This window comes from Oncorhynchus clarkii, chromosome 16 (genome assembly GCF_045791955.1).
Source record: "Oncorhynchus clarkii lewisi isolate Uvic-CL-2024 chromosome 16, UVic_Ocla_1.0, whole genome shotgun sequence".
Classification (NCBI taxonomy): Eukaryota; Metazoa; Chordata; class Actinopteri; order Salmoniformes; family Salmonidae; genus Oncorhynchus; species Oncorhynchus clarkii.
This window is the reverse complement of record NC_092162.1, coordinates 34,405,373-34,426,081: the sequence shown is the minus strand read 5'-3', so window position 1 is coordinate 34,426,081 and position 20,709 is coordinate 34,405,373. Positions and strand designations below refer to the sequence as shown.

The 20,709-nt window shown below is 43.5% G+C and overlaps 1 protein-coding gene and 1 long non-coding RNA gene across 4 annotated transcripts in view; both read left to right on the top strand.

Annotated features, from left to right (window-relative positions):
* The window catches only part of LOC139368342 (tyrosine-protein phosphatase non-receptor type 11-like), a 98,565-nt gene that overhangs the window by 46,789 nt on the left and 31,067 nt on the right, over positions 1-20,709 (top strand). Inside the window, exons 3-10 of one of the 3 annotated variants that reach the window (XM_071107107.1) lie at positions 3,050-3,244; positions 3,774-3,966; positions 5,327-5,443; positions 5,671-5,784; positions 7,339-7,435; positions 7,526-7,605; positions 11,619-11,774; positions 14,237-14,368. In XM_071107107.1, the coding sequence (XP_070963208.1) occupies positions 3,050-3,244; positions 3,774-3,966; positions 5,327-5,443; positions 5,671-5,784; positions 7,339-7,435; positions 7,526-7,605; positions 11,619-11,774; positions 14,237-14,368 (1,084 nt within the window). Of the gene's footprint in view, positions 1-3,049; positions 3,245-3,773; positions 3,967-5,323; positions 5,444-5,670; positions 5,785-7,338; positions 7,436-7,525; positions 7,621-11,618; positions 11,775-14,236; positions 14,369-20,709 lie in introns of all 3 variants that reach the window. The other 2 variants (XM_071107106.1, XM_071107105.1) reach the window with 2 other exon arrangements.
* LOC139368343 (uncharacterized) lies at positions 14,910-16,762 on the top strand. Its single transcript, XR_011626950.1, has 3 exons — positions 14,910-15,852; positions 16,072-16,186; positions 16,300-16,762. It is a non-coding gene; the product is annotated as an uncharacterized lncRNA (long non-coding RNA).

Sequence of the window (20,709 nt, the reverse complement as noted above, 5' to 3'; positions counted from 1 at the left end):
GCCAGGGAGCACAGATAAGGTCAAAAAACAGTCTGACACTTTTCAAAATACACAGCCACAAAGAGACACAATGTCACAAACACATAGCATGCTAAACCCGAAACATTCTTATCAGCATGGAAACAAGAAGTGAAAAATTAGGCCTAGTTGAAGATAGTACTTTCTTTTTCCATTTCCAGTGAAAATTTCAGAGCAATATTTGTCTGCAGCAAAAGGCCGAACCAATGCACAAACATGCACTTTGTCTTAGTACACCTATACATGTACAAGTCGGTTTTTGAGCCTGCAGCAAACCATTTGAGCTCCATATTTGTATTTATTTTATGCAGTCTTTTTGCTCAGCTTTATCAAGGCATCTGAAAAAAGACTCCACTGTATGTCCAAAAACAATATTCACATAACTCTGTACAAAAGCATTACTTGATTTTGCCATGGTCAAAAGCAGCTTAATGAATGCTGTATGGCACAATGATTGTGTGCTATGTCTCCAAGTCTGCAAGAGACGTATCCCATCCGCAGTGTAAAATCTAGATGGATGTTTGGCTCAATGCGACGTCATTAATTGTGTTAAACTCCCACAAACAGCATGGTGCAAACACACACACACACACACACACACACACACAGTGCAGCCGCCACGGGCCATTAGTAGCCACAGACAGGGAGGCATACTGCTCCACTCAAACATTCATAACACAATTACAGGGAAGGAGAGAATGCAGGTTTATAGGAGAGAAAGATGGAGGAGAGGGAGGGAAGGAGAGAATGCAGGTTTATAGGAGAGAAAGATGGATGAGAGGGAGGGAATAGGATTTGTTCCACTTTAAATGACTGTTACTTGATCATCAATTTGCAGAGAGAGGGCTAGCTAATTGCATTAAAGCTAGATATCAGATAGCATAATGTGCAGTTCTGTCACTTTTCTAACTTCCTGAGTTAGATCGCTAGCAACAGCATGATCTTTTTTGTAAAAGTGTGTGGAGTGGGAGTTGTGGTTTGCTGCAGGCTCAAAAACCGACTTGTACATGTGTAGGTGTACTAAGACAAAGTGCATGTTTGTGCATTGGTTCGGCCTTTTGCTGCAGACAAATATTGCTCTGAAATTTTCACTGGAAATGGAAAAAGAAAGTACTATCTTCAACTAGGCCTAATTTTTCACTTCTTGTTTCCATGCTGATAAGAATGTTTCGGGTTTAGCATGATATGTGTTTGTGACATTGTGTCTCTTTGTGGCTGTGTATTTTGAAAAGTGTCAGACTGTTTTTTGACCTTATCTGTGCTCCCTGGCCATCTGCATTTAGTGAAAACCAGTTGCTCTCAAATACTCACTCAAAATCAACAGGGTTTTATAAAGGAATAATCTCAGACATGTACATGAACACAAACAAATACTCCCTCAAACTCAACAGGGTATTATAAAGGAATAATCTCAGAAATTGTAAGGATCGTCGTCGGGAGAAAAAGAGGAGGACCAAGGTGCAGCGTGTTAATATTACAAAAAGAAAACCAGCCCCGTCACGGACCAGGATGTCTTGCTCCCAGGCAGACTAAATAACTGTTTTGCCCACTTTGAGGACAATACAGTGCCACTGACACGGCCCGCAACTAAAACATGCGGACTCTCCTTCACTGCAGCCGACGTGAGGAAAACATTTAAACGTGTCAACCCTCGCAAGGCTGCAGGCCCAGACGGCATCCCCAGCCGCGCCCTCAGAGCATGCGCAGACCAGCTGGCTGGTGTGTTTACGGACATATTCAATCAATCCCTATCCCAGTCTGTTGTTCCCACATGCTTCAAGAGGTCCACCATTGTTCCTGCTCCCAAGAAAGCTAAGGTAACTGAGCTAAACGACTACTGCCCCGTAGCACTCACTTCCGTCATCATGAAGTGCTTTGAGAGACTAGTCAAGGACCATATCACCTCCACCCTACCTGACACCCTAGACCCACTCCAATTTGCTTACCGCCCAAATAGGTCCACAGACGATGCAATCTCAACCACACTGCACACTGCCCTAACCCATCCCTGTTCACCCACGACTGCGTGGCCACACACGCCTCCAACTCAATCATCAAGTTTGCGGACGACACAACAGTGGTAGGCTGTCGGGCTGTATCACCGCCTGGTACGGCAACTGCTCCGCCCACAACCGTAAGGCTCTCCAGAGGGTAGTGAGGTCTGCACAACGCATCACCGGGGGCAAACTACCTGCCCTCCAGGACACCTACACCACCCGATGTCACAGGAAGGCCATAAAGATCATCAAGGACAACAACCACCCGAGCCACTGCCTGTTCACCCCGCTATCATCCAGAAGGCGAGGTCAGTACAGGTGCATCAAAGCTGGGACCGAGAGACTGAAAAACAGCTTCTATCTCAAGGCCATCAGACTGTTAAACAGCCACCACTAACATTGAGTGGCTGCTGCCAACACACTGACTCAACTCCAGCCACTTTAATAATTGGAAATTGATGGGAAATGATGTAAAATATATCACTAGCCACTTTAAACAATGCTACCTAATATAATGTTTACCAACCCTACATTATTCATCTCGTATGTATACGTATATACTGTACTCTATATCATCTACGGCATCTTTATGTAATACATGTATCACTAGCCACTTTAACTATGCCGCTTTGTTTACATACTCATCTCATATGTATATACTGCACTCAATACCATCTACTGTATCTTGCCTATGCCGCTCTGTACCATCACTCATTCATATATCTTTATGTACATATTCTTTATCCCCTTACACTTGTGTCTATAAGGTAGTAGTTTTGGAATTGTTAGCTAGATTACTTGTTGGTTATTACTGCATTGTCGGAACTAGAAGCACAAGCATTTCGCTACACTCGCATTAACATCTGCTAACCATGTGTATGTGACAAATCAAATTTGATTTGATTTGATTTGAACCTAACCTCTGCTACATGCTGCAGGGTGCACCTGTTACATAATATATAGTGATCTATCTGAACAGTGTGCACTATGACTAACCCTGACTCCAACCACTCTCCTCTGTGTGTGTGTGTCAGGCGGAACAATGAGGTCACCCACATTAAGATCCAGAATTCAGGGGACTACTACGACCTGTATGGAGGGGAGAAGTTTGCCACGCTGGCAGAGCTGGTGCAGTACTACACAGAGCAGCACGACCTTCTCAGAGAGAGGAACGGAGACGTCATCGAGCTCAAGTACCCACTCAACTGTAAGGACCCAACCTCCGAGAGGTACGTACACACACGCACGCACAGGCACATGCATGCACACAGATGGCTGCACACACACACAAATGAAAACAACCACAGACACAACATTTACAATAAAATTCACACACACACACACAGACCCTGTTATAATCTTCAAACATATCTATGCTGGCATTTCTGTCTCTACACATTGTAACACACAGTGTATCAGTTTGTATCAAGCTCCAAAAACAACGTGTGATCCCTGTTGAGGATGGTTTCTCCATGAAACACCAGCTGAGCGCTCTTGCCGGAACCTCCAACACATTTACATATGCAAGCTCTCATACAGAGAAACACACAAACACACACAATTCGGATTTCTTTGTAAACACCATCACGTGCAAACTCACACATTCAGAAACACCCACATTTTTTAATTTCTTATGTAAACAATTACACGTAAACGGCGGAGTTGGGGTGATTTCCATTTCCCAATTCTTCATTGCTTTTTAATAGTATTAGTATTTTCAAACATAATAGTCATAAATTGTCTACCGATCTACACTAGGTGGTACCACGGGCACCTCTCTGGGCGCGACGCTGAGAAGCTGCTCATGGACAAGGGCAAGCCTGGCAGTTTCCTGGTACGGGAGAGCCAGAGCAAACCAGGTGACTTTGTGCTCTCTGTCCTCACCAACGAGGAGAAGCACGAGAACGTAGACCGCAAGACCAAGGTCACCCATGTCATGATTCGCCACCAGGTAAGACCAGCTAGGGCCTTTACATGTACAGTGGGGTCTGAAATGATTGACATCCTTGATAAAGATGAGCAAAAAAAATAACTGTGTATATAATAAGTAATCCAACTACTGAGCTATATTGTATGCTCAACATTTTTTGAAGTTCTACTATTGTATACTAATACAATTGCTCAGAGAAATAGATTTTGTTTAACAAGTAATACTTTTTTTCTCAAAGGTAGGGGTCAAAATTATTGACACCTCTGTTTCAATACCTTTCAATAACCTCACAATGTGAGGATAACGGCACTGAGCCCTTTTCTAAAATGTTTTATGAGTTAAACACATTCGGAGGTATTTTAGACCATTCCTCCATACAGAATCCTTCCAGATCCTTGATATACTTAGTCTGTTCTTATGGATTTCCCTCTTCAATTCAAACCACAGGTGACTGAGATGGCCATTGCAAAAAATATATATTTTGTGGCCAATTAAAAATATCTTTGTTTATTTTGATGTGTGCTTGGGGTTATTGTCTTGCTGGAAGATCCACTTGCGGCCAGGCTTCAGCTTCCCGGCAGAGTCAACCCAGTTTTTGGCTAAAATGTTCTGGTACTGGGTAAAGTTCATGATGCCGTTGACCTTAAACAAGAGCCCCACGACCAGTGGATGGAAATTGCCACATAACATTAAAGATCCACCACCATATTTTACAGTAGGTATGGGGTTCTTTTCTGCTTATGCATTCTCATTTCAACGCCAAACCCACCCCTGGTGTGAGTGGCCAAAGAGCTCTATTTTCATGTCATCTGACCAAAGCACCTGTGCCAATGCATTTTAGCAAACCCCAGGTGTTTTATATTTGTTGGATGACATGAAAAAAGAGCTCTTTGGCCACTCACACCAGGGGTGGGTTTGGCGTTGAAATGAGAATGCATAAGCAGAAAAGAACCCCATACCTACTGTAAAATATGGTGGTGGATCTTTAATGTTATGTGGCAATTTCCATCCACTGGTCGTGGGGCTCTTGTGGTGGGTTTGGTGTCGAAATGAGAATGCTTGAGCAGAAAATAACACCATATGGTGATGGATCTTAGATGTTAGGATAATTAACGTAGCAGGTTAGGATAATTAGGTTAAAGTTAGGGAAGAGGGTTAGGGTTAATGAAAATGCCAAAATGCTCCCCGATGCGACTCAAACATGCAACTTTTGACATCAATTTGACATTAGCTGCATCCCTTCTAGCCATGACCAGCTAGTAAGGACTAGTATGCTTGTAGGGCTAGTAAGCTAGCAGGCAGGCTAGCAGGCTTGTAGGCAAGCTAACTGTCCAGCTAGAAGGGCAAACAAACAACATTAGTTTTTGTGTGTTTCTAGCAGGATGGGAAGTATGACGTAGGTGGAGGAGAGAGGTTTGACACGCTGGCTGACCTGGTGGATCACTACAAGAAGAACCCCATGGTGGAGAAGAGTGGAATTGTTGTTCACCTCAAACAGGTGAGAGACTGAACCAGTGCATTCAGACAGCCGCACATGAAACAATGTTGTACTGCCATTTTTATGTTCTACTATGATAAAACCAGATGTGTTAAGTATATTAATTATGTGTCACTCCAAGTATGGGTGAGCTGCAAATTCTATATTAGTAATATAATTTAATGTGAAGGGTGGATCATATGATCATCCATGGAGTTAACATTTTGCTCTTCCTTTCCCAACGGAAGCCCTTCAATGCCACCAGGATAAATGCAGCCAACATTGAGAACAGGGTGAAGGAACTAAACAAAGTGGCAGACAACTCAGAGAAGCCCAAACAGGGATTCTGGGAAGAATTTGAGGTACAAGAGTGGTGGTATCATCATTACCGCCAGTGTATTTAAATGATTGTAAATCACACCTAATATTCCAAAACATGAAAGTCAAGATCAAGATAATTTTTTAAAATAATTTTTTTATTTCACCTTTATTTAACCATGTAGACAAGTTGAGAACAAGTTCTCATCTACAACTGCGACCTGGCCAAGATAAAGTAAATCAGTGCGAAACAAACGACACAGTTACACATGGGATAAACAAACGTACAGTCAATAACACAATAGAAAAGTCTATATACAGTGTGTGCATATTTAGTAAGATTAGGGAGGTAAGGAAATAAATATGCCATAGTGGCGAAATAATTACAATTTAGCAATTAAACACTGGAGTGATAGATGTGCAGAAGATGAATGTACAAGCAGAGATACTGGGGTGCAAAGGGGATGAGGTAGTTGGGTGAACTATTTACAGATGGGTTATGTACAGGTGCAGTGATCGCTGATGACAGCTGATGCTTAAAGTTAGTGAGGCAGATATAAGTCTCCAGCTTCAGTGATTTTTGCAATTCGTTCCAGTCATTGGCAGCAGAAAACTGGAAGGAAAGGCGGCCAAAGGAGGAGTTGGCTTTGGGGGTGACCAATGAAATATACCTGCTGGAGCTCGTGCTACGGGTGGGTTCTGCTATGGTGACCAGTGAGCTGAGATAAGGCGGGGCTTTACCTAGCAAATACTTATAGATGACTTGAAGCCAGTGGGTCTGGCGACGAATATGAAGCGAGGGCCAGCCAACTAGAGCATACAGGTCGCAGTGGTGGGTAGTATATGGGGCTTTGGTGACAAAATGGATAACACTGTGATAGACTGCATCCAATTTGCTGAGTAGATTATTAGAGGCTATTTTGTAAACGACATCGCCGAAGTCAAGGATCGGTAGGATAGTCAGTTTTACGAGGGTATGTTTGGCAGCATAAGTGAAGGATGCTTTGTTGCGAAATAGGAAGCCGATTCTAGATTTAATTTTGGAGTGGAGATGCTTAATGTGAGTCAGGAAGGAGAGTTTACAGTCTAACCAGACACCTAGGTATTTGTAGTTGTCCACATATTCTAAGTCAGAACCATCCAGAGTAGTGATGCTGGACGGGCGGGTGGGTGCGGGCAGCGATCTGTTGAAGAGCATGCATTTAGTTTTGCTAGCGTTTAAGAGCAGTTGGAGGCCATGGAAGGAGAGTTGTATGGCATTGAAGCTCGTCTGGATGATGTAAATCCAGTATGTTCATGAGGCATTTCCTGAAGGACAACACACAGCACATTATTGTTAACTCTAAGATGGTCACCACTGGTTCCTGTCATAGTCTGGTTATGGGCCCTGATCAAAGGTAGTGCACTATATCTTGGCACATATGGTGCCATTTGGAATACCTGGGTGTAAGGGATTTTTTATGGCTCAGATTAGACTCTTCATTCCAAAATGACTTCCTAGACCCTGGTCAAAAGTATTGCACTAGATTGCCAATAGGGATTGCCATTTCATATACTGCCTCTGTCTGACTTTCTCCCACCTTGTTCTCTTCTCTCAGGTGCTACAGCAGCAGGAGTGTAAGCTCCTCTACCCCAGGAAAGAAGGGCAGAGAGCAGAGAACAAGAGTAAAAACAGATACAAGAACATCCTCCCTTGTGAGTGAGATATCGACCTGAACCTCCTGTCTACAATACCTCCCTGTGTGTGTGACCAATGACCCTAATCCCGGTCTATCTGTGTTCCAGTTGACACCACACGGGTGGAGATCAGGGAAGCAGACACAGATGTGCCTGGCTCCGACTACATCAACGCCAACTACATCAGAGTGAGTTCTGGAAGTGTGAGTGGAATAATTGCATTTAGGGGTGAATCCTAACTTCCATTTTAATCAAATGTTCCCTTAATCTCCCATTGACATCAATGCATGACTAATTCTGCTTTTTGACTGTTACACTAGTGTATACACCCTTATGTTATACTTGGGAAATTGTTTTCAATAGCTAGGGCTGACAGTGAGGACTTGTGAAGAGCAGAATCAACAACCTCTGCATAATCAAAACAGTTGCTTTGTTAGAAGGTGCTAAAGTTCACAGTTAGCTATTGTTATGTAAATGACAGCTGAAAAGTACCAGTGACCTGGCTTTGACCCCAAGCGAGAGCAGGTCCAGCCTTGGTCCACTAAGACACGGGTGCCGGCCCGAGTAGAAAAGTGAACATTTTGCTTGAATTTGATTTGATTTGCCCCTAACACTTACAATGCTTTCAGAAAGTATTCATACCCCTTGACTTATTCCACATTTTGTTGTGTTACAGCCTGAATTCAAAATTGATTACATATTTTTATTTTCTCACCCACAATACCCCATAATGACAAAGTGAAAATAGTTTTAAAAATATTTTTTTTTAATCAAATGTATTGAATGAAATACAGAAATATCTCATTTACATAAGTATTTGCACCTCTGAGTCAATACTTTGTAGAAGCACCTTTGGTGGTGATTACAGCTTTGAGTTGTCTTGGGTAGGTCTATCAGCTTTGAGTTATCTTGGGAAGATCTGTCAGCTTTGAGTTGTCTTGGGTAGGTCTATCAGCTTCGAGTTGTCTTGGGAAGGTCTGTCAGCTTTGAGTTGTCTTGGGTAGGTCTGTCAGCTTTGAGTTGTCTTGGGTAGGTCTATCAGCTTTGAGTTGTCTTGGGTAGGTCTATCAGCTTTGAGTTGTCTTGGGTAGGTCTATCAGCGTTGAGTTGTCTTGGGTAGGTCTGTACCAGCTTTGAGTTGTCTTGGGTAGGTCTATCAGCTTTGAGTTGTCTTGGGTAGGTCTATTAGCTTTGAGTCATCATGGGTAGGTCTGTATCAGCTTTGAGTTGTCTTGGGTAGGTCTATTAGCTTTGAGTCGTCATGGGTAGGTCTGTACCAGCTTTGAGTTGTCTTGGGTAGGTCTGTTCCAGCTTTGAGTTGTGTTGGGTAGGTCTGTACCAGCTTTGAGTTGTGTTGGGTAGGTCTGTTCCAGCTTTGAGTTGTGTTGGGTAGGTCTCTCAGCTTTGAGTTGTCTTGGTTGGTCTATTAGCTTTGAGTCATCATGAGTAGGTCTGTATCAGCTTTGAGTTGTCTTGGGTAGGTCTATTAGCTTTGAGTCATCATGGATAGGTCTGTACCAGCTTTGAGTTGTCTTGGGTAGGTCTGTACCATCTTTGAGTTGTCTTGGGTAGGTCTGTACCAGCTTTGAGTTGTCTTGGGTAGGTCTGTTCCAGCTTTGAGTTGTGTTGGGTAGGTCTCTCAGCTTTGCACATCTGGATTTAGGGATGTTCTTCCTTTCAGATTTTCTCAAGCTCTGTTAAATTGGATGGGGAGCGGCAGTGAACAACAATCTTTAAGTCTTTCCACAGATTTTCAATGGGATTCAAGTCTGGGCTTTAGCTGGGCCTCTCAAGAAGTTTCACATTCTTGTTCTGAAGCCATTCCATCGTTGCTTTGGCTATGGGTCATTGTCCTGTTGTAACAGCCCCAGTCTGTTTGCACTCTGAAGTAGGTTCTCATCAAGGATTTGTCTGTATTTGGCACCATTCATTGTTCCCTCTATACTTACCAGTCTCCCAGTTCCCGCTGCTGAAAAGCATCCCCATATTCCCATAGCATGATGCTAGGCACCACCATACTTCACGGTAGGGTTGGTGTTAGATGGGTAATGAGATATGTCTGGTTTTCTCCAAATATAGCTCTTTGCATTCAGGCCAAAGAGTTACATTTTTGTCTCATCAGACCACAGGATCTTTAGCCTTATGCTCTGTCTTTCACATGCCTTTTTGCAAACTCCAGGCATGCTGTCATGTGCCTTTTTAGCAAGAGTGGCTTCCGTCTGGCCACTCTCCCATCATGCCCTGATTGGTGAAGTGCTGTAGAGACTGTTGTCCGTCTGGCATGTTCTCCCAGATAGACGGCTAGCTAGACGGCTAGCTCTTGGCAGTCTTGGTAGTACCAAATGTTTCCCAATGATGGAGACCACTGTGGTCTTGTATGGTGTGTGGAAAGTTTCCATTTTTTATACCCTTCCCCAGATATACAGTACCAGTCAAAAGTTTGGACGCACCTACTCATTCCAGGGTTTTACTTTATTTTTTACTATTTTCTACATTGTAGAATAATAGTGAAGTCATCAAAACTATGAAATAACACATGGAATCATGTAGTAACCAAAGTGTTGAACAAATCAAAATATATTTTAGATTCTTCAAAGTAGCAACCCTTTGCCTTGATGACAGCTTTGCATTCTCTCAACCAGCTTCACGAGGTAGTCACCTGGAATGCATTTCGAGGAACAGGTTGCCTTGTTAAAAGTTCATTTGTGGATTTTCTTAACTTAATGCATTTGAGCCAATCAGTTGTGTTGTGACAAGGTAGGGGTGGTATACAGAAGATGGCTCTATTTGGTAAAAGACCAAGTCCATATTATGGCAAGAACAGCTCAAATATGCAAAGCAAAACAACAGTCTGTTACTTTAAGACATGAAGGTCAGTCAATCTGGAACATTACAAGAACTTAGATTTTTTTTTCTCCCAAGTTCAGTCGCAAAAAAAATCTGCGCTATGATGAAACTGTCTCTCATGAGGACCGCCACAGGAAAGGAAGACCCAGAGTTACCTCTGCTGCAGAGGATAAGTTCACAGATTTACCAGCCTCAGAAATTGCAGCCCAAATAAATGCTTCACAGAGTTCAAGTAACATACACATCTCAAAATCAACTGTTCAGAGGAGACTGTGTGAATCAGGCCTTTATGGTCAAATTGCTGCAAAGAAACCACAACTAAAGAACACCAATATGAAGAAGAGACTTGCTTGGGCCAAGAAACACGAGCAATGTACATTAGACCGGTGGAAATCTGTCCTTTGGTCTGATGAGTCCAAAGGACTTAGTGGGACTATCATGTGTTTTTCAACAGGACAATGACCCAACACACCTCCAGGCTGTGTAAGGGCTATTTTACCAAGAATGAGAGTGATAGAGTGCTGCATCAGATAACCTGGCCTCCACAATCCCCCGACCTCAACTCAACTGAGATGGTTTGGTATGATTTGGACCGCAGAGTGAAGGAAAAGCAGCCAACAAGTGCTCAGCAATATGTGGGAACTCCTTCAAGACCATTTGAAAAACATTCCAGGTGAGGCTGATTGAGTGAATGCCAAGAGTGTGCAAAGGCTGTCAAGGCAAAGGGTGGCTACTTTGAAGAATCTCAAATATAAAATACATTTGGTTTTGTTTAACACTTTTTTTTGGTTACTACATGATTCCATGTCTTACTTCATAGCTTTCATGTCTTCAGTATTATTCTATAATGTATTGAAATAGTACAAATAAAGTAAAACCCTTGAATGAGGAGGTGTGTCCAAACTTTTGACTGGTATTGTATGCCTCAACACAATTCTCTCAGAGCTCTTGGTTGCTTGCACTTCATGGTATAATGTCTGCTCTGACATGCACTGTCAACTGTGGAACCTTATAGAGATAGGTGTTTCTTTTTAAATCCTGCCCAAACAATTTAATTGGCCACAGGTGGACTCCAAGTTGTAGTGCCATCTCAAGGATGATCAAAGGAAATTGGATGCACCTGAGCTCCATTTGGAGTGTCAAAGCAGAGGGTGTGAATGGCCTGCTCCCATACTGTAGCCTATGTGCTGTCGTAGCCAACTCTTCTATGTTTGGCATGAAAATGAACTAACACACAGTGAGGAGTTGTTTAAAGCACAAACAGACTGAACCACCACCAGGTTACCAATGTTCATCTGTTCATCATGAATGAAGACATGAAATGAATGAAGTACTGTATGTTTCTCTCGCCCAGAGTATGCATGAAGAGGGCCGCCACGTGGAGGAGGGCAAGGTGTTCATCGCCACCCAGGGCTGCCTTCAGAACACGGTGGTGGACTTCTGGAAGATGGTCTACCAGGAAAACACACACGTCATTGTCATGACCACCAAGGAGATGGAGAGAGGACGGGTGAGGGCATAGAAGTAGAATTACTGGGTCCAAAGTCTGGTCCGGTGATAATGGTATCATCTATGGAACCACATACATTCCCCCATGGTGGGGATCCCAGTTTGCTCTTTCAACAAATACATAAAGATATCTTAGCCATTCATAATTTGAATAAAAGATGAGAGGAAGGGGGGAAAAAAAGTAAATGTATTAGAACATTCCTATTAAGTCCATGTCATGTAATACTATTTGTAAGGTTGAAAGCCTCCCACTGACACCATCTCTGTTTAGATGAGGATTAAAGCCTCCCACTGACACCATCTCTGTTTAGATGAGGATTAAAGTCTCCCACTGACACCATCTCTGTTTAGATGAGGATGAAAGTCTCCCACTGACACCATCGCTGTTTAGATGAGGATTAAAGTCTCCCACTGACACCATCTCTGTTTAGATGAGGATTAAAGTATCCAACTGACACCATCTCTGTTTAGATGAGGATGCAAGTCTCCCACTGACACCATCTCTGTTTAGATGAGAATTAAAGTCTCCCACTGACACCATCTCTGTTTAGATGAGGATTAAAGTATCCAACTGACACCATCTCTGTTTAGATGAGGATGCAAGTCTCCCACTGACACCATCTCTGTTTAGATGAGAATTAAAGTCTCCCACTGACACCATCTCTGTTTAGATGAGGATTAAAGTCTCCCACTGACACCATCTCTGTTTAGATGAGGATTAAAGCCTCCCACTGACACCATCTCTGTTTAGATGAGGATTAAAGTCTCCCACTGACACCATCTCTGTTTAGATGAGGATTAAAGTCTCCCACTGACACCATCTCTGTTTAGATGAGGATTAAAGCCTCCCACTGACACCATCTCTGTTTAGATGAGGATGAAAGTCTCCTACTGACACCATCTCTGTTTAGATGAGGATTAAAGTCTCCAACTGACACCATCACTGTTTAGATGAGGATTAAAGCCTCCCACTGACACCATCTCTGTTTAGATGAGGATTAAAGCCTCCGACTGACACCATCTCTGTTTAGATGAGGATGAAAGTCTCCCACTGACACCATCTCTGTTTAGATGAGGATTAAAGTCTCCCACTGACACCATCTCTGTTTAGATGAGGATTAAAGTCTCCCACTGACACCATCTCTGTTTAGATGAGGAGTAAAGTCTCCCACTGACACCATCTCTGTTTAGATGAGGATTAAAGCTTCCCACTGACACCATCTCTGTTTAGATGAGGATTAAAGTCTCCCACTGACACCATCTCTGTTTAGATGAGGATTAAAGTCTCCCACTGACACCATCTCTGTTTAGATGAGGATTAAAGCCTCCCACTGACACCATCTCTGTTTAGATGAGGATTAAAGTCTCCCACTGACACCATCTCTGTTTAGATGAGGATTAAAGTCTCCCACTGACACCATCTCTGTTTAGATGAGGATGAAAGTCTCCCACTGACACCATCTCTGTTTAGATGAGGATTAAAGTCTCCCACTGACAACATCTCTGTTTAGATGAGGATTAAAGCCTCCCACTGACACCATCTCTGTTTAGATGAGGATGAAAGTCTCCCACTGACACCATCTCTGTTTAGATGAGGATGAAAGTCTCCCACTGACACCATCTCTGTTTAGATGAGGATTAAAGTCTCCCACTGACACCATCTCTGTTTAGATGAGGATTAAAGTCTCCCACTGACACCATCTCTGTTTAGATGAGGATTAAAGTCTCCCACTGACACCATCTCTGTTTAGATGAGGATTAAAGCTTCCCACTGACACCATCTCTGTTTAGATGAGGATTAAAGTCTCCCACTGACACCATCTCTGTTTAGATGAGGATTAAAGTCTCCCACTGACACCATCTCTGTTTAGATGAGGATTAAAGCCTCCCACTGACACCATCTCTGTTTAGATGAGGATTAAAGTCTCCCACTGACACCATCTCTGTTTAGATGAGGATTAAAGTCTCCCACTGACACCATCTCTGTTTAGATGAGGATGAAAGTCTCCCACTGACACCATCTCTGTTTAGATGAGGATTAAAGTCTCCCACTGACACCATCTCTGTTTAGATGAGGATTAAAGCCTCCCACTGACACCATCTCTGTTTAGATGAGGATGAAAGTCTCCCACTGACACCATCTCTGTTTAGATGAGGATTAAAGTCTCCCACTGACACCATCTCTGTTTAGGTGAGGATTAAAGTCTCCCACTGACACCATCTCTGTTTAGAAGTACATCAGTGGATGGGGTGCATGTATGGACAGATAGATGCTTATCAGAACTGAACTTCAGGAGGCTACCAATACATTGTTTGGCTCCCCCCTCCTCCAATCCAAAACAGCTGTTGTCAGCCAATCTCCGGGATGACCAGGATAGTATGACAGCTAAACTGGTCGTAAAAGTGCTTGGGAAAAAAGCAGGGCCTTCTAGATTGTGTAATGCTCCACTTTTCCCTCGACAGAACAAGTGTGTGCGTTACTGGCCCGACCTCAACGCCACTAAGGAGTTTGGGAAAGTGAGTGTGAAGAACGTGGAGGAGTGTCCGGCTCAGGACTACATCCTAAGGGAATTGGAGGTGACGCGTTTGGACAGGGTAAGACCACATACATTTAAGAAGGATCTTTATAAAATTGGTACCATTTGGTAAAGCACAGTACATTACACCTCAACTAAGGCCACTTGTGATGGGGGGAGGTTTATTTCTGGTTGAATAAATTAATATATAATTAACAGGTACTACATAGGCCATTTCTGAGTGACCGCCGTAACATTTGAGTAATGCACTACTTTGCAAAGCTCAACGTGCAAATCGCCCCTGCACCCACTTCGCCTCCCTTCATTGACTGGGGGGGGCCGTGTTTCATTGCCCCAACGCGTTCAAAGGACGGCTGACTGAAAAGCCATGTACGGATTGACCATGTCTCCACAGCCAATGTTATATGGTTTGCGTGCCCTGCTGAAGGACCCTAGTATTGTAAGTATAACCAGAGACACTGGAATATAATGACCTCTCTGCTATAATTTAGCTAACGATTTTAAATTATGTTATGTAGCTATCTTGTGATGAAGCGAGGCAGGCTAGCAAAAGTTTTAGCTAACGTTAAGAGTAGCTAGCTAATTACCTCATTACAACATAGTTAGGTCGTAGGTCATACTAGTTTACTGTGTATTGTCTGGATACTGTTGGTTATGTCACGTTATCATTTGATAATGTTAGTGAGGAAGGCTAGCTAGCTAATGTTAGCCTACAAGTCAGTCTACATCTGTAAAGCATAGAATTAGGGGTTCCACTAGTTACCGCAGCCACAAAGTCCAAATGGACTAGAATAACAATGGTTAAAAACAAAAATGAGTTTAATGTAAGGTTAGGCATAAGGTGGTTGACATTGCTTGTCCAAATATATATATTCTTAATTATATTCCTTTAATTTAGATGTGTGTTGTGAAATTGTTAGATATTTCTGTACTGTTGGTTGGAGTTAGAAACACATGCATTTCTCTACACCAGCAATAACATCTGCTAAACGCGTGCATGTGACCAATAAAATTAGATTCTGAGGTTCGCAGTGTGGTTAGGATAAGAGAAATTGTAGAAATAGGCAGTGTTTATGACTTTGTGGCTGTGTTAACTAGTGACAATCTATAACTAAATTGACCCAAGGTAATGCCCTGATGACACTGACGGCTTCATCAACAATGTGTTATTTGGAAAGTTTTATTAAAACATACCGTTTGATAAACTAGTAGGTTAATTACCCAGCCAAGCAGATACAAATAGTACAGTCATTTTTTGAAGTGCATTATCAAAAAGCGTTGTCCTTTATAACAAAATGCTATTTACCACTTGGCTGTCTATTGTATCACCCTGTCACAGGCCCTCCCAGTCAACACCACCTCATAAGATGAGGACGTACGTTGTTTATGAGGATTGCCTTCTGCAGTTGTTTGAGAGATTGCCAGTTTGCAGCAGAACATGCAACATAGAGAAGACCAGCAAGGGGACCCTCAGCATCACACAGACATGCCCCTCGCTGTGAGCATTCCTATAAAACGGAACAGGAAGGACACTTGAATCAGGTTGGTGACATTTTACCTGGTCAAAGGTCAAAACATGTTCGAGTTTTGTCCCAATTCACCTTCATAACTTTAGCCTTGTGGAACCAGCCTGATCGCTGAGTTTACCATTCCATTTCACTTCACATATCATGATATCTGAGGTGAAATAGAAAGGTGAATACAGCTAATCATAACCACCATTGATAATCTAATCAGTGCTCTGTATGTTTGACCGACCAGTATCTTTGAGGGGTCAGGAGCTCATCAATGCTGCGATGCCCATCAATGGGGCACTGGCAAAGAACTTGCTTCTTGCCTCCTCACCAATGGTCGTCGATGGGGAGACAAGAATTAGGTAGGTTTAGTATGACCTGTTCAAACTTCAACATGGTAGATGTGTGTTAAGATAGGTGATATCTGACAAACTGCCCGTTGGTAATAGAACAGTGACTCTGTATGTGTTCACAGAAACATGTATGGAGCCAGCACATGGAGACTTGCAAGATGACGTGATGAAGACTGATATCTCTAAATGGACCTGGCACTCTGCATACATTTTTTACTACAACCTTTACTTGTATTGTCTTTTTTTATTATTGGGTTGACTGGTATCAGTCAGTATGGGGAGGGAGAAACTCTATGTATTCTGCACCAGGATCAAGGAACTCCTGTTGTATACGGGACACCACACAGGAAGGTACTCTGGCATGTTAGCCAAGGTAGCCCCATTACCACCAGACAAAATGCAGATAGGCACAGTATCTGTATCGGCTTGGAATGGCAATGAAAGGTGTATTTTGTTATACTGTATTTGCAAAACACTGTTTATATTGTATTATTTAAAGGGTTGTTTATTCTGCATGGATCTGTAACTACATTTGAAAGTTATCAAAACACTTTGTTTAGAATATCTACATAAATTCAACAATTGCATTCTTCTCATATTACTCTGAAGACTACTGACCTGTTCAATGTTTCCTCCGGCATCTCCTCATACATCTGCCTGTAGTTATTGAACTCCAGCTGCCGGGGTTTGTTTGTGGTTATTGAGTGGGGGGGGGGGGGGACAGCTGCAGGCGAAGTTCTGACAGATGGGTGTGTCTTGGTGGTGGCAAGGACACACTCAAGAAACACCCCAAATCACATTTGGTTTCTGATATGGCCGCCAGCATTTCTTGAGGCGGCAAAAAAACAAGGCCAGATCAGCAGGTGCAGTTCCTTATTAAGTTCCTTTTTCTGCATCGTGTCATAAGGGCCCGATTCAGACATAGGAAATGTACCCCTTTCCTACGCACTTCTCAGTAGTTGGTATTCAGACTTGGAACCAGGTTTGCTTGTGTGGCACCATTGCGCGCACTGAATACGTTTAATTCAACCCCAGAAAACACCCAATGGGCGGCCTACCTATTTGAACAGGAGGTTTGTGTTCAATTGTTTTTTCTGTTTATTTAGCTAAAACAGGGTTGTGCAACTTTGAAGGGGATGGGGGCCACAACAAATCTAAACTCATGAGAGGTTGCTGTGGCATCGTGGGTCTCTGTACCGACATACATACAGTAGCAACACATGCAGTCGGAGCTGGCCCTAGCCTCATGTTGTTGGGGATTCCCCCCCACCTTGCAAGCAAAACATTTTAGCAGCCCCCTTATTGGCAGCAGTGAGGTGTGTGTGTGTTTATGTATATATATTTAATTTCCTGCAATTCTACACTTTGTCATGGGGTGTAGAGAGAATGAGGCATTCTTAATTTTTCACATTTTGCTATAGAGCAGAGGGAAAAATTAGCAGTTTTATAGTGAATGTTTGCTGTTTCTAATATATGAGAGTGACTAACAAAATTAATGGGGGCCACCTGGTCGGTAATTCGACCACGATTACTACAATTTTAGATAGCTGGCTAAACTAATTGACCAATAAAACATATTTAGCGGGTGTGGGTGAGTGTCAGAGACTGACATAAGAGAAGCTGCCACACTAAGTTGAGACCCCGACTGAGTTAATAAAATGATATATACAGTGAGCTCCAAAAGTATTGGGCCAGTGATACACTATCAAGCTTGAGACTCTACAAATTGGTTGGATGCTGTTTTTGTTTCAGATTATTTTGTGCCATATAGAAATTAATGGTAAATGTGACTTTTATTGTAAATAAGAATAGAATACGTTTCTAACAAATCTACATTAATGTGGATGCTGACATCATTACAGATAATCCTGAAGAATCGTGAATAACGAGTGAGAAAGTTAGACGCCAAATATCATACACCCAAAAATGCTACTGTCACCTGATATTGTCAGAGTGAGATGTTAGCATGTTTTGGGGGTATGATGTTTGTGGGTTTGTAACTTTCTCACTTAACAATATTCATGATTCATTCAGGATTGTCTGTAATCAGTGTAGCATCCACATGAATGTAGAAGTGTTTTATTTACAATACAAGTGACTCATGACACATTATTTACAGTTTCTGTTGGGCACCAACTAATCTGAAACACAACCAAAACAAACCAGCAAATGCATCCAACAAATATGTAGTCACAAGCTTGATGTAGTTATCAAGTGCTATGAATATGGGACCAAATACTTACATTGTTACTGCTTTAATACATATTTAAGTGAATATGTCCCAATACTTTTGGTCCCCTAAAATGGGGGGGACTATGAACAAAAAGTTATTTAATTTCTAAAATGTTTACCCTGTATGGATGAAAATACCCTCAAATTAAAGTTGACAGTCTGCACTTTAACCTCAAGGTCATTGTATCATTTCAAATACAAAGTGCTGGACTACAAAGCCAACTCGAACAGTTGTCAAAGATGCTTCAACAAAGTACAGAGTAAAGGGTCTGAATAACTGTAGATGTGATATTTCAGTTTATTTGTTATACATTTTCTAAAATGTCTAACCCTATTGTGTGTAGATTGATGAGGGAGGAAAACCAATTTTAGAATAAGGCTGCAACATAACAAAATGTGGAAAAAGGAGTCGGAATACTTTCTGAATGCATAGTATATTTTGACTTAAATTTCAACATATTGATACTATCAGGTAAAAGAAGACCCATCTGGAATACCCAGATGCAGACCACGTCGAATAAACATTAGTTTGTTCTAACAGGGGCAGGTCAAGACAGGCAGGGGTCAGAAAATCAGAGGTCGGGCAATGGTACCGGACGGCGGGCAATGGTACCGGACGGCAGGCAGGGTCTGGGTAAGGCAGAGTGATCAGGCAGGCGGGCTCTGAGTCAGGACAGGCAAGGGTCAAAACCGGGAGGGCAAGAAAAGAGAGACTAGAAAAAGCAGGAGCTGAGACAATGCTGGTTGACTCGAACAAACAAGACAAACTGGCAACAGACCAACACAGAACACAGGTATAAATACACAAGGGATAATGGGGAAGATGGGTGACACCTGGAGGGGGGTGGAGACAATCACAAAGACAGGTGAAACAGATCAGGTGTGACAGTACCCACCCCCTCTCGGGTGCCACCTGGCGTCCTACCTGGGCGCTTACCTGGTTGAACGGGGAGTCGTTGAAAATCCGTGATGAGGCCTGGTTTCAAGATGTCCCTGGCGGGGACCCAGCACCTCTTCTCCGGGCCATAGCCCTCCCAGTCAACCAAGTACTGGAATCCGCTGCCCCAAGGTCGAACCTTCAGGAGATGCCTCACTGTGTAAGCCGGTTGGCAGTCGATGAGACAGGGGAGAGGGGTGGGCTTGGAAACAGGAGACAAAGGGCTGTGAGACATAGGTTCGACTCTGGACACATGAAAGGTGGGGTGTATACAAAGAATACGGGACAGGAGAAGACGAACATCAGAGGGATTGATCATTTTAGAGTTGGGAAACGGGCCAGTAAAGTGGGGGAAGAGTTTTCAGGATTCCACCCGGAGGGGCAGATTCTGGGTGGATAGCCATACCTTCTGCCCAAGACTATGCTGGGGTCCGATTGTGATCTGCTTGTCGTCGACACCTGGAGGTGGTCTTGAGGAGGACCGACCGGGCTCTCCAGGTACGACGACAGGTGGACAAACATCTGGGAAGAAGGTATGCCGACGTCGGTAGGCCGAGACCGTGTAGTCCATGGATCCGGACGACGTGCTGCACCATGAGCTGGTCCGTCGCCTTGGCTGAGGGTAATTTGGGGAGAGGAATGAACTGGGTGGCCTTGGAAAACCGGTCGACCACCATCAGGATGGCAGTGTTGCCCTCAGACAGGGGGAGACCCGTGACGAAATCCAGGAATATGTGGAACCGAGGATGGTGAGGGACAAGCAGAGGTTGCAGAAGGCCAGCCAGAACTTGCTGAGAAGTCTTGTTCTGAGCACACATGGTGCAAGCGGCGATGAATGCAGAGACGTCAGGAACCATGGTGGGCCACCAAATGCATTGTCACACAAACGCCAGGGTCCGCTGGGAGCACAGGTGGCAGGCAAGCCTGGAGGAATGGGCCCACTCCAGGACCGCAGAGTGGACTGTGTCAGGTACGAACATCCGGTTATCTGGGCCCCACCCAGGTTTCGGCTGGGACCGCTGCGCCTCCGGGACCTGCTTCCCGATACCCCAGCTGAGTTCCGTCGCCAGGCACAAGGTGGAAGCTGTAGGGTTATAGCAGCAAGTCAGGGCATCCGGGCTTGATGTTCTTGGACGCCGGCCGATAGGAGAGGGAAAAGTTGAACCGGGTAAACAGCAGGGCCAATCTCGCCTGCCTGGAGGTGAGGCGCTTAGCGGTGCAGAGATACAACAGGTTTTTGTGGTCGGTCCACACAATGTATGGATGCTATGCCCCTTCGAGCCAGTGCCTCAATTCCTCCAATGCCATTTTCACCGTGAGAAGCTCCCGAGTCCCCACATCGTAATTCTTCTGCGAGGCGGTG